At 33.6% G+C, this 14,108-nt stretch overlaps 1 protein-coding gene across 1 annotated transcript in view; it reads left to right on the forward strand.

Moving 5' to 3' along the window:
• Positions 1-7,456, forward strand: part of LOC147078821 (uncharacterized) — a 40,107-nt gene extending 32,651 nt beyond the window's left edge. The window contains exon 17 of the mRNA XM_085949706.1: positions 5,589-7,456. Within this exon, the coding sequence (XP_085805832.1) occupies positions 5,589-6,419 (831 nt within the window). The 3' untranslated portion in view covers positions 6,420-7,456. The remainder of the gene's footprint in view (positions 1-5,588) is intronic.
• Positions 7,457-14,108: the final 6,652 nt, after the last annotated feature.

Genomic DNA, 14,108 nt, shown 5'->3' on the forward strand with positions numbered 1-14,108 from the left:
ACATACATCGTTGTCCTGAGACCAGACTAGTATGTATGTGAACAATCGTAATTTTGAAATATATTCCTGTGGGATTTTTAAGGTAGAAAATGTTGATTTTTAAGTTGAAAAAAGATAGAGCATCATAATGACACTTACAAAGTGTATGCATTATTTGGATGTAACTCCCAAATTCCTTATTTTTGAATATAAGCAATTTTTTCGATGTCCACGATGGCCGCGCGGCTTAAGTGTCGGCATATAATGTCGTGGGTCCCAGGTTCGAATCCTGGTTCTGGCAAGTACACATATTGTTTTTCAATTTGTGTAGAGGTAGATTATGGACCTAATAGGTTGAGCAAGTGGGTAACATCCATTTCTCGTATAAACAATCTGTTAATACAAAAACCTCTACTACGGATATGGTTGATATATATATATAGATTTTTCCGAGATACTACAGTCTGGTTTCAGGGTTAATATATCGCACGGTGAGTGTAAAACCGAGGCATCTTCAAATTTTTCAATTTCGAGATTAAATGCAAAACAACTGGAAAAGTCGTGAACTTGATAATGTAAAAGTGAAATAACTGAAAGAACATGCAATATAATGTAGATATAAACCAAATATTATGGTTTTTTTTTAGAAAAATCCCTCTTCTCCATCCATCTCCTTTCAATCCCTAGTATATCCAAAATATGTCTTTTGCAGATGCCTTGGTTTTACATTCACGGTGCGATATTATGATGGCATGTTTAGATACAGTCTGAAATAAATGCAGGGTTAGATTCCTTAAAATGTGCTTTACTATTTTGTATATGATGGTCTTCCACTGAGAATTGATTATTAAGATGATGTGTTATAAGTATCGGAGACCCCTCTAGTGAAACGAACAATTAGAAAAAAAATATTACAATGTTTATTTCCGCTAGAACGTTTGTAAACTGCTAAAACACTAACTTCACTTTGACAGGTCATTGTATCGATCAATTAGATTGTATATACATTATGTAAGTGTTCACATCTCAAAATCATGATTTAGTTAGGTAATTAATATAATGGAATGATTTTTTTGCCATTTGTGGTGTGTGGCTGAATGAGGGCGAACAGCTCGTACCAAAAAAGTAGAAAGTAGACGTGTTTATGTCACTAAAACTGTACTAACAATTTCTATGTTGAACACAATCAAATAATTCGTCATATTATAGTTTTTACTCACCACCAGAAAAGAATATTTTATAATAGTATTAACATAGTGAATTAAACTATAGTTGTTTTCTACAAGATGGAGTGGGTTCAGTAACATTCAAAGGTCGTAGTACAAAAATGACTTATTTACACATTCCTTTGTGAAATCGTTTTCGCCAACTAACATTAACTGTTTTGAGTGAAAAAATTATATAAAACCTTTCAATATATTTCATAATAATATATTAATCCAGCATGTAAAATTATTTTACGTGAAATATTTGATTTCAATTCTGACATATTTTTTATCTGTAATATATTTTGACATGTATTTATATTCCACATTATTTATTTTTTTATTCGATCAGGTCGCGATATTATAAATAGATATCTGACCTATTTATAAATAGGTCACAAGTACCTACCGTGCCAAGTTACATATTATATACATGTTCAATTTATTGTTCATTCTAATATGCAGACTATTTACAATTTCAGCTTCATAAAATTAATTATGTCTTGCTGTCTTTAAATTAAAACTTCTTTCCAATTCACATGGAATTTTTTTTTGTCGGTTGTGAAGCCGGTTTGATTTTGAAATATTGCTTAGATATAGGCCGAACATATATATCATTTTGTAAGAATAGAGCAGCCATTTAAAATTTCACATTTTCGCGTCCACTTAGCCCATATGCAGAGATGCCAGATTTGACTAAAAATGTAAACATAGGTAACATAACTTTTAAACAGCTTTTTGTCTATATTTAGAGTCATACTTATGTAACATCGATAAAACGCAAGTGTCAACACTGTTAAATTAATTATTTATCTGATATGGGTCAGATGCAAAGATGTTGCCGTTACTTTAACCTAATTAACAGAAGTGGCGATGTGACCAAATAGTGGCAGACTTGAGAAGCATATGTGGATCTCTCAAAATAGTCAAGCATATCATTACACATTGAATTCAAGCAAGTATTGTTTTGTATTTCGTTTAAAACAAATTATTACACTATAAAATCCTTGCACAATACACATGAATAATATGACAGCTGTCACTTGAGAATTTCATACAATTCATACAATTCAACTTAAGCTAGAACCACGTACGGTGTGATGTCACACTTTTTACCCCCCCCCCCCAATTCGTCAAAAAATAAATACATTGAACATTATCAGGACATTACATCATATTAGAGGCATCTAATAACAAAAACCAATAAGTCCATAATTCAATATTAGAGGGAAATTACATTTTTGTGCATCAAATGTAATTGGTTGGTTTTAACATTAGTTTCTTTTTTCCATAGTATTTTATTTTTAAATTAGAACAATATGCTTATTTCTATTAGCTAATTGACGTTTTTTTTGCATTAAATTCATGAAATAATGTCAATATTTTTTTAAATCGCTTTAAATAATGTGTTTCTGTAAATCGTTTGGTTTTTAAACATTTTTTAGTGTGATTTCGGGGCATTTTAGAAGTTATAGACCATTATGTAATAGTGTGTGAAATTGCACATAGAATGTGGACATTTTATTGTTAGATTTTGACCATATGTGTGACTTAGTAGGTTTTTGTTATTATACGCCTCATGTATGGATGACTCCATTTTGTACTTTAATTTGTTTTGGATTGGTGCTTTAGTGTAATGACACTGAATATTCTCTGGATTTTGTGAATTATACTGTAACCAAAAATTACTGTTATATATGACATGAAAAAAAAAAAATAACAAAATTTGCAGCTGTGTTCTCATTGTGCCTTAAATATTTTGATATATCAAATTGTGCCAAGGCTTATTTTTTATACTAGTTATTGTTGTAATATGACATATTTTTGATACTAGAGTGTGTGTGTGCGTGTATATGTATGTATAATAAAATAACGCTACTTGATTATGCTTATTTATTCGAATATGCTGACAACCAAATACTATGCATATTTATATTCTAGTTTAGTTGTTTATTGTTTATTGTGAGATCTGCTTTAGATAATACACTATGTATTATGTATCCAAGAAGGCTTTACTTTTGTTTAATATTAATAAAAATACACAAATATTATATAATATACATCGGTTGATTTTTATTCCACCCACCCTATATATCGTCTCTGTTCTGGCAGAACACACTAACTGGAGAATACTAGTTTTGAGTCATTTGACTTTGAAGTTGTTAAAATGTTTGAAATAATGGTCTATCATGTGAGTTTATTAAGTAATCGTGAAAAGGATGACTTTAAAATAAAGACCGTTTATTTATTAAGAAGGTTTCCAGACGGTAAAGTTAGAAATAAGGAACATTTTGGTACTAACTCAATATGTCATTTTTTCGAATTAGTGTTTTCTGCCAGAACAGTGACGATATTGTCGGTATTTTGTAAAAAGGGCGAATCAACCATTTTGGCGAAATTGAGATTTTAATGAAAAAACAATAATATGTATTTCACTAGATTTGTTGCGTAAAAACGGCGAATTTGGATCTACACAGGAAAGTACTTAAAAATGATAATCGTAAGGGTTAATATTGGATAAAAAGTGAATGTGACATATTAGGCCTTTTAAAATATTATATTATAAAGACAGTATTCTTTCTAAGCTTTATTATAAACTTGTTCGACATTTATAATCATCCACAGGCAAATAAATGTCAAAAGTTAAGTTTGGTTGATTCGTCCTTTTTACAAAACACCGACGAAATAATTAATAACCACCTTTGTGAAAAACAATTGTAAGAAACCATTAATTATTTATTAATAGAAATAATAGCAGTTGTATATAAAAATGTTTGAAAAATAAATAATTAATTAAAGTTGTATTAAAGGTGAAACTCATTAAGTGCCAAAGTGTAACATTGTACTTAATGAGTTTTAACTTTTTAATTCTATTCCAAAATCAAAAAGTAAAGCGATGAAAATGCTACGATGTACATATTCCAAGAGTTAACTATTCGAGATATAAACTGTTATATGTAACGTTTATTAATGCCAACATTGGCAGCCGTGCTAACTGGATAGATAGACTACCAAATACGTGTTTTTAGAAGCATTAGGGTCATCCATATTGCTGAATACATTTTTAATAGACAAAATAGTAACACATACCGGAAGTAGGAATTAAATAAAATTATAGGTCAATCCTTCTGATCTCAAACATTATTATAGTGGGACAAAGTCCCACTATAGTCAAACCGTGACACGAAACTGAAAACTTAGATGGTAGTTTGGTTATCTGTAGAAAATAATTGGTGCGTATTGAAATAAATGGTAATAATTTGAAAACAATATGCAATAGAAAATCTTGATTTATTGCGAACAATTACTGCATTGCATTCGAAGACAATCAATAACTAGCACTGCCATCGTAATTAGCACGTCTTGAATATAGTCGAACTTGAGAACTGGTGCATAATATAATTTTCTCAAAATGTGAATAACGGATTTTGGAACCGGATGGCTCATAACTTACAATGGTATAACATAGATAATTTATTATTATAATATCGATTTAATTCTTTGTAGTACGCCGCAAACAAATTTAATAAGTGCATAAATTTCATCTTATTTTTTGTACCATGATGTTGTCTTATGTGTAATTATAAAGTCGTAAGTAGAAATGCAATTTTCAATATTAATTATAACAATTATTGGATAAGTCATTATTAAATGAAAGTCCTACACCAATGAACAGATAATATTATTCTAAATGATTTCTCACCCCGAGAATGCTCTGCATGTCTTGGGTGTTTACTAATCGAGTTTGTTTCCCTTAATTTCCTGCATTCAAGTTTTTGGAATCTTGACGATTTAACCAAATATTGAGGTGAGTGTTTATTTTACTACATATTTTTCTCATTGTTATGTCACTAAGCTAATCTTTTTAACACATAATTATACAAAAACATAAGCCCACAACACTTTGCTTTCATAACCATTCGAGAGTATAATCCGCGCAACGAAAAACCTACATAATGGTTTCGATAAGATTTATTTTTATAATCTAATTTGGAAGAATCTATTTATTTCCTTTATGTGTTTAGTTAAGAAGGTTAGTTAAATAATAGTTATATTATGTTGAGTATTGGTATTTAATAATTAAAATTAAAATTATTTGTTTTTGAATATTACCATGAAAAGTTGAAAAACCAATGTGTGAATAATTTTTCACACACAACTTTATATCAAGGTTTATCATGCATGAAAAAACTAAAATAGGATAAACCAATATTTCCTACATTTATTGGATTTTAGTAATGTACACCTACGCTCATAATGGTACATAGTGTCAAATCTAAAAATAATTCATCTTAATAAAATACATTTATTTACCTACAATGTTTTAAAAGATGGACACAAATAATATTGCCAATATTATTTTGTGTTAGAAATTATAAATTCATTGTAAAATGATGTTTTCAGCGGGGTCTTTGCTGCTTCCCTGCCTTCTCGGGGGCCAATACGGCTCCGCGCAAAGGTAAAATGTCAAAACCGTTGACCGGATCGTCCGGAACGGGAGTCCTGTTCGACCAGAGCTTCCTCGGGAACCTGGTCACCCGGCCGCCCCACGATCAGGGTCGACCCGAAGAGATGATGCTGCTGGAGAAGCAGGGTCTGAGCTCGCAGCAGCAGCGCATGCAAGACGCGGCAGAGAGCGAGGCTAGGCGGTCGGGGTCGCTGCCCCCGTCCAGCTTGCCCCGCCCGCCTCGGAAGCCTTCCATCCGGAGATTCGGAGACTACGGCAGGCTTAGTGACGCCGACGTTAAGAAGAATTCCGAGGAAAGCATGGTGTCCGGGCGAGGAAGCGCCAGTCCTACAGCACGACCCGCATTACCCCCGCGGCGCTTAGGCGATTATGGGAGACTCAACGAAGATTCCTCCAGTCAACGCTCTCTACGGAAGCCATCCATTCGATCTACTACTCCATCAGTTCCCGGATCAAGTTCTCCTTCCACGTCCAATTCAAGAGAATCCCTCGTTAAAGGGATAGACATGCGCAATAGCAATCTGCGAGATTCGATAATGAAGAATATGTCGATGCCCGTCGGGAACTCTTCGAGGGAAAGCTTGGTGAAGGGCGGTCGAGATTCGGGCGGGTCCGCCACAATGAGTGACAATTCGGCCGGCTCTTTGCCGCCACCGTCCAAACTGCAGGCCATGTATGCGTCTTCTTCTTCCCGGCGGGGAAATTCCCTCACCAGGGATGGGAAAAACGGCGAGCGTTCCATCAACAACTACAGGATACAATTCTGAAAATGTTTGCTAGCCGTTTGTGATGGTAACATTTCACCACATGCCAGTCTATGTTCTTCATAAATTAGTATTTGGGGGAGTTGAATGTAAGAAGGAAAATTTTACTTATTTATATAGATGTATTACCTAATTTTTAAAATGTAAAGTATGCAAGGCAATAGGTGTATCCCCAATGCGTTTTATGTGATGGTACATACCGGTATGCAATACCAAACATTTTTCTGAACCCGTCCTTTAAAAAGATATTTAAGATATCGATGTTTTAAAATAGCTTAAAAAGAAAGAACGATCACATTACATAGTCCATTATAAAAAAAATGTAGTGTATTTTCTTATATAAATGTCAACATTCATTTTTTTTTAATTTCAGCATCTTAGTAAACATAAAATAGTGTTAAAGGACAAGTGTCCTAAACAAAATGAGAATTAAAAAAAAATACTTTAAGCATTTAAGAGCGCGATGCAGAACCATACTTAGGCGCGTAAGTCCCTAAGATACGCGTCTAGCTTTAAGAAGCCGATTTCGATGACCTAAGTTCAGTGAGAAAAACTGAACATGCCACGTGTTTTTTTTTTTTAGAACAGCTGCTTAACGTCGACAACTTTGCATTACGTTCTAAGCCTAGGTTGGCCATAAACTTTGTAGGTGAGGTACTTACATATTTTTATCACGAAACATTTTAATGGTCATATAAAATATTTTTATACCATAAATGGTATTATTTTAAACCAAAATAAAAACTAATCAACACCATCTGCAATTCGTATTCTTAGTTCAATGAAAACAAATATGACTGACAAAAATGTGCATTATTTTTGTTGGATATGTTATTCTACACTATTTCGGTTTGGTCTAGGAAGGGTTTCATTGAATTTTAAAAACCAAACAATACCATCAATGCAATTTGTATTTTTATTTCAATGAAAACAAATTAATACGTATGACTGACAAAGTTTAGTGTGCACTATTTATGTCGAGGCTATAGGCCGTCACTATGTGGAGGCCCATATGATCCTATTAGGATCGGACATGGTCGAAAGAAAGAAGAAGAATTTATGTCGAATCTCAACAGTCTACCTCCACCCTTCGCCACCGGTATGACGTGGTTATGTGAAAACTGTTCTCAACTCATTTTAAAATTATATGTCACATACTAATTCAATCCTCAACATTTTAAATAAGTATACAATATTTTTTTTTAATTTGTCACTTATTTTATAAACGCATAATGCGCAGTTTGCTTTATCATGTATTTTCCAAAAATAAATACAGGTTTTTAAATTGCCTGTAAATTGATTGAATATCATTAATATTATTTATCTTGTTTGTATTACTATAATATACTGTCCGACAAGAAGATCTAGGCAATAACCGGAAGTCGCTGGAGTCGAAGTGCAGTTAAAAGTAGGGGCTTGTTCGTTCACAGTTTTAACACGTGGACAACTCGTCGATAACCGGAAGTCGTGGCAGTCGAAGTGCAGTTAAAAGTAGGAGGGGCTTATTAGTTCATAGTTTTAACACGTCGACAAGAAGATCTTGTTTGACAGTGGTATTGACTATCTGTAGGATATTGTTCGTTCAGCTTTTCCCAAAACGCATAGTACAAAATACTCGAGAAAATTATGATCAAAGAGAAAGCTGGATAATCAAAAATCGAAGTCCAAATAACCAAGAAGTAACAACAGTAATATCCAGTGACGTCCCTAGACAAAATGCCGCGCCAAAATGCCACCCCATTTTTTATACAGTATATTTTATCATCCTTTCATGACTCCAATATCTAATAAATGTATTGTATGGATACATTACTAACAAAATATATACTATTAAATCTAATCTAAACGCCATCTCTACTTCAATAGACAATATTGCGAGTCCACGGTTTCAGATACATTCAAAAATATACTTGACAACTTGCGAGTGACTGGCAAAAATATTTGGATAAATTAATTAGGTAAGTATGTACCTACCTATAATTTGCAAATCTGTATATTGCTGGTCATCAAGATCATGACGTCTAAGGACAACGGAAGTAATCTGGACATTGTGAATCCGACAAAAAAATACTTCCCTGTTAAACCTTTTATGTTAATTAATACATTTTGTTTCCAACGAGTGAGCTGAATTTTTTAATGGAAAGATATTTCCGTTACTAAATTTAGGTACTTACCTATTGCTATATATACCTAATGATTCACCTCGATTTTCCGCCCTTTGAGTAACTGCCGCCCCCAAGCGACGCTCAATCTGCCTATCCCCACGGGACGTCACTGGTAATATCTCAGGTAATCAATCACCTGTAGTGACAATAACAATAAAAAGTAATTCACTACGTACCTCCTTAATTTTGTGAAACCTATTAAATTTATCAATTATTGGGAAATTTTAAATATCAAGTATCTAATGAGCTTCCATTAATGAAATAATATAATTGCCAAATCGTAGAAACCCAAGTCGCTGACATAATAATGGAAAAATACAGAATTTTTATAAATTAGAATATAAAAACATTTTCCATCAAATAACTTCAGTTGATAGAGTCTAAATTTTTTTCTATATAAGCAAAGCAAAGCAATAATTAATAATTTATAAGCGTACGGTAAAGTTCAAATCATGAATGTGTATAGGTAAATCACTATTTCGGCAGCAAGACATTATTTATTATGAATCTTTACGGTGTGGAGGTATACTAATAGCATTTTTTACGCGGATTACCTGTTATCTGTTCGCTCAATCTATTGAGCGCATTCCCTAAATCCAAATACATACATATTATATTGATTGGAGAAATAATATCCGAATTTTACTCAGTCTGTATTTGGCACCGAAGATAATGCTTTATTATGCCAAATTTTACTCTATGGGGGGCAATGACATTAATATATGGACGAATCATCTGGAAAAGAAAATGACACTCACTTTATTGTCGGGTCTGCCGAATGGCATAATCTGTTCTAACACCATTACAATAAAGGTGATATTGCTATAAATTCCAGATGCTTTTTGTTGGGTCTGCCGAAAGTTTCGGCTCGAACGGGTTCGCTCAAATGAACATTGACATTAGAAACACTGCCCTGACGCCATCACAATAAAGGTCATATTGCTATAAATTCCCGATGCGTGATATCGCGTAATGGAATTGCGTGACGTCTTCGTAAACATGCGAATGCACGAGTTTACTTGCTAGCTACCGTATTGAATGCGTCGTCCATTTAATAATGTCATTGATGGGGGGTGGCAAAATTTTCTAAATGCCAAAGGTGTAAATAAGATGACTCTTGCTAATTTTATTTATTGATAAATGCATCTATGATGATTATAATTATTTTTGGAAAATAATGTGTAATGTCACGACAGATTATAGCCTGACAGTTTATTGTGTTGTGTTAAGCACTGCCATTTTTTTTATTTATTAATATATTCCAGGTATTCCCGGAATCGAGAATCAGCTGTGCTCTGACAAATTGTTTTAGTAAGTACCTATATCGAATATCATGCGATGATATTGAAGGTGTGCATATGAACATGCTAAGACCCATAGACAAGACATGAGACCGGTGGTAACCATATGTTTCAGACTGCATTTCTCATACTGTATGCATGGGATGTTTGTATACACTGCGTAGCCTACATCGAACACATGCGAGACGACTCCCTGCCATTCTTATCCATCACAGTACCTTACCGCTCCTTATGCATCTACGACTCAGTGATTTCCCTCCTCCCCCCCTCATGCCTCATGCCTCATGCCATGGCAACACAAATAGTGGGAAGTGGGTTGCCTTCTGGGTAAGGCTGTAACAAAGTGTAAATCTCTAGTGTGGAGAAATATGCGATGAACTTAAACATGTGTTAAAGAAAATGTATGTAAACTTATGATCTGACCGTCATAAAGTAATAAACCGACTCCGGTTTCAAACTCTTGGCCCATGTCGACTGGCTTGCAGCTGTAACTGTTGGTGTGTGTGTATAGTCACTTACTTACCAGTGGATGCAACCTGTTGCACCCATAAGTGGTTACGTGTGTACCAGGACTATGTAATATCTAATAGCATTCTGACTTATTTTATTCAGGGCAGCACCACAGGGAATTCTTGTGTATGTATTTAATATTTTTCCTCGCATGTTATATTATTAGCGTTTACCGAAGCGTTGTTTTGTTATAATGTATATAGAGTTTATTTACCATTGAACCGTATTCGTCATGAAGAAAGTCTCGAAGCGTGAATTAAAGATATATTTTGAAATTTCGAAATAATGATTATTTCTTTAGACAAGGTGCTAGTCACATAGAATATTATTACCATAACGTGCAATAAATTAGTTACTTACTGCCTAGTCATTTATTTTATGTGTGTCTAATTCACGGTATTGGATAGTGCATTTTATATAAAACTTACATTAAAAATGTCATTGACATAATTTATAAATGTATTTATGTTACGCCGAATGTGCGAAATTGAATATTACATGAAATGGGCGAAATTTTGCCTAAATCATGAAAAATGCAAGCCCGTTGCCTTATTCATGGATTAGACTAAATATCTGGAGAGTGCGTGAAATCGGCAGTAATTTTTCTGCCTACTTCATGTCTTGGACAAATTAGATAGTAGCGCTACGGTGGTATTTTTTGCAACTAAACTAAATGTATCAAATGCTCATGCATTGGTCAAAATGTACATTTATATTATCTATGGTCAAAATAGATGATCGCGCTCCGTGGTGTTTTTTGCAACTAAACAAATGTGTCAAATGTCGTCCTACAATGACGTTCATATCCATTTACTATGCGCAAAAAAATTCTAGAACTATAATATGATAACGGAAGAATTTTATTAAAAAGTATTTTCGCGATTTGATTCGTGCTTGGGTATCAATTGTGCAATGGTCGATTGAATGTTTGTGATAGTTTGTTGACACTTGATAACTAACCTCAAAATGGACATTCAGTTGAATAATTTAATTCAGAATTACAAAACCTAACCTAACTTAATAATATTATATTATGTCCAATTATAACTAATAAAACCATCCGTATTAAATTTACTTTTTCTTCTGTCATGTTGACAGTTCAAGAATTCCATACCGTGGCGAATTCATGTACTCAGCAGAAAAATTACCTAATTCATGAATAAGGCAACAGGCTTGACTATTACATGAATTAGCCAAAATTTTGCCCATTTCATGTAATAGTCAATTTCGCTCATTTGGTGTAACATTTATACCAAAATAGGTTTTTCTTGTTTGATTATTGTTGGTTTATACCTTTTTAAATGCTGCCAAACATTCATAATATTATTACTATAATATTATAATATAAATATTAGTACATGAATAAAACTATGAAAAAATATTCCTTCACCTTAGTAATGGTTTAGTAGTTATATTGTCATGTTATGGATAAAACTGTTTCACTCATTATTCATCCCAAGTTATTGACTTTTTTAACATAATGTTTTGCATTTACTATAAGTATGTACATTCAAGTTTTTACATTGTATATCATTTTTATATCACAATGATTTAATATACGAACCGAACCATACCCGTGTAATAAATAATTATTTGTTTTTCTCCTTCACAATTATTTATAATTATTTTACCTATGTATCTTTTATAGGAAAAAAATAGATGACTAATAAAAAGTATTGAATCAGATTTATTGTGTATATTTATTTATTGACTATACTTGAGATTACTGTTTTAAATTAATTGCTATTAATCGTAATACGAAAAAGTACAGAGATTTCAGCGTGATTTTAATTAATTTACCCTGTACAAGAGAAATCAAAACGATAAAACAATAAATAATATCGATAAGCACCATCCTACCATTAGACCATGGGCGGCCAACCCGCGGCCTACTGGGTGTCAACTTGTGGCCCGTGGAGCAGTGAGGGGGACCAAAGACCATTTCGCTAGGCGCTCAGAATTAAAATATAATTTTCTATTTTTTTACGTTATATAGTATTTTGAAGCGGTCAAAATGCAACCATTAGGTAAAGATATCCATAATTTAAGTTATTTTAAAAAAAACACTAGGTCACTTCATATTAAAATATATAATAATAAACAAATAAATTATCACGAACATATTGTATCAACTTACCTATGAAACGTAATACCATCTTCTTGCTTGTCAGTACGGCTACCACATTTTAATGCAGCATACACAACCCTCTTTTCTACTTAATTAACTAAAAATATGTACCACTACCTTTATATTTAACACAAAAAATAGCAATTTTACCAACACGCGTTCGCAGGTTGTCGACTCTTAGCTATGAGACAACTAATTTCTCGTTGTCTATTGCACTCGGTGTACCTACACCATGGTCCCCACATCCTGAAACGGGCCCTCAGGCTAGGAAATTTGGCGGGCCCCCTACCTACCGCTAAGATTAAAGGCAGTGTGAAACACTACATTAACGTTTTTCAAATTGTGTTTTAGTTCAAATTAAGGGTAGGTGCTTATACAGTGAATTATTGGCGATTTTCAATACATCCACTTTAATAATGGAGCTGTCGAGTATCGACACATAATAATCAAAAAATATATTGCACAATTATATAAGTAATTGAAAATGTTCATGGCCATGAAGTATTTTACTATTAAAGCTAATTTATGATGTGTGTTTATCTCACTTATCTTGTCAACCCGACACGCCGGGCCCCCCACAGCCCGGGCCCCCAGGCTAGAGCCCTGTCAGCCCTCCCCAGCCATGACCTACACCACTCCGGAATTCGGGTGGACACCTAGAATTTTTTGACAGTTCCATTAGGGATTGGGTTTATAAAAAAACCTGACATTAGTGTTTCGAAATTTTTGTGTTAGAAATTATAATCTAAGAAATTGTTATAAAAAGGGTGCTGGAGAATTACAAATCATTTTTTTGCCAGTGTTTTTATTTGTCTAAGTCCAAAGGTTTATTGGCTTTCAATTTCAATAGTTAAAATCATTCTGATAATTTTCATGTTTGGGGGGTGTCAGGGCCCCATTGCCCCCCCCCCCTGGGTGCGCTACTGTAACCACCTCACTTCAGTGTGAAAAAGCAAACATTCGTACTTAGCTTGCATAGAAATGCAGCTTTTTTAAAAAATGCCCGTTTTTAAAGGTCTGGATTTGATGAAATTTACCATATTGGTCTAGTACAGGTTTTAGCACTGCGGTAATGTTTTCGAAACTATAGATTCCCTGTGTAAATAAAACAGTGCGTAGATATAATGTTAGGGTTTCTTGTCTTTGCGAGGGTAACAAATCCTTTAAATGAGCCTAACATTGACGGAGCACCATCCATACAAATTCCTCCATGCTATTTTAGATTGTTCTAAATATGAAGAAATAGAATCAAAAACATCTTGTCATGTCGTATGCTGGTGAGTTCTTTGCAGCATAGATATTGATCCACTATTTTGTTTTCATTTATGAAACGAAAACCTGTGAGGCCAACGGTAGACACGTGCGATCGATTCGGCAACACCGAAATCACATTAGATCTTTCATCGGCTCACATATTTTCACGAAGGACTTTTTCGGTTTTCGGTATTTCGCGGATTTTTCTGCTTTTCATTATCATTATTTTCGCGGTGCACTTGCAACAAGCCAGCGGTGCACCGGTTAAGAACTACTGGTCTAGAGCCACAATATTTATGCTGAATTCCACCGAAAAAAATGTTTTTTTTTTAAA

The sequence above is a fragment of the Rhyacophila brunnea genome, unplaced genomic scaffold (assembly GCF_057557595.1).
Source record: "Rhyacophila brunnea isolate RB1 unplaced genomic scaffold, BYU_Rbru_1.0 scaffold_10, whole genome shotgun sequence".
In the NCBI taxonomy this organism is placed as follows: domain Eukaryota; kingdom Metazoa; phylum Arthropoda; class Insecta; order Trichoptera; family Rhyacophilidae; genus Rhyacophila; species Rhyacophila brunnea.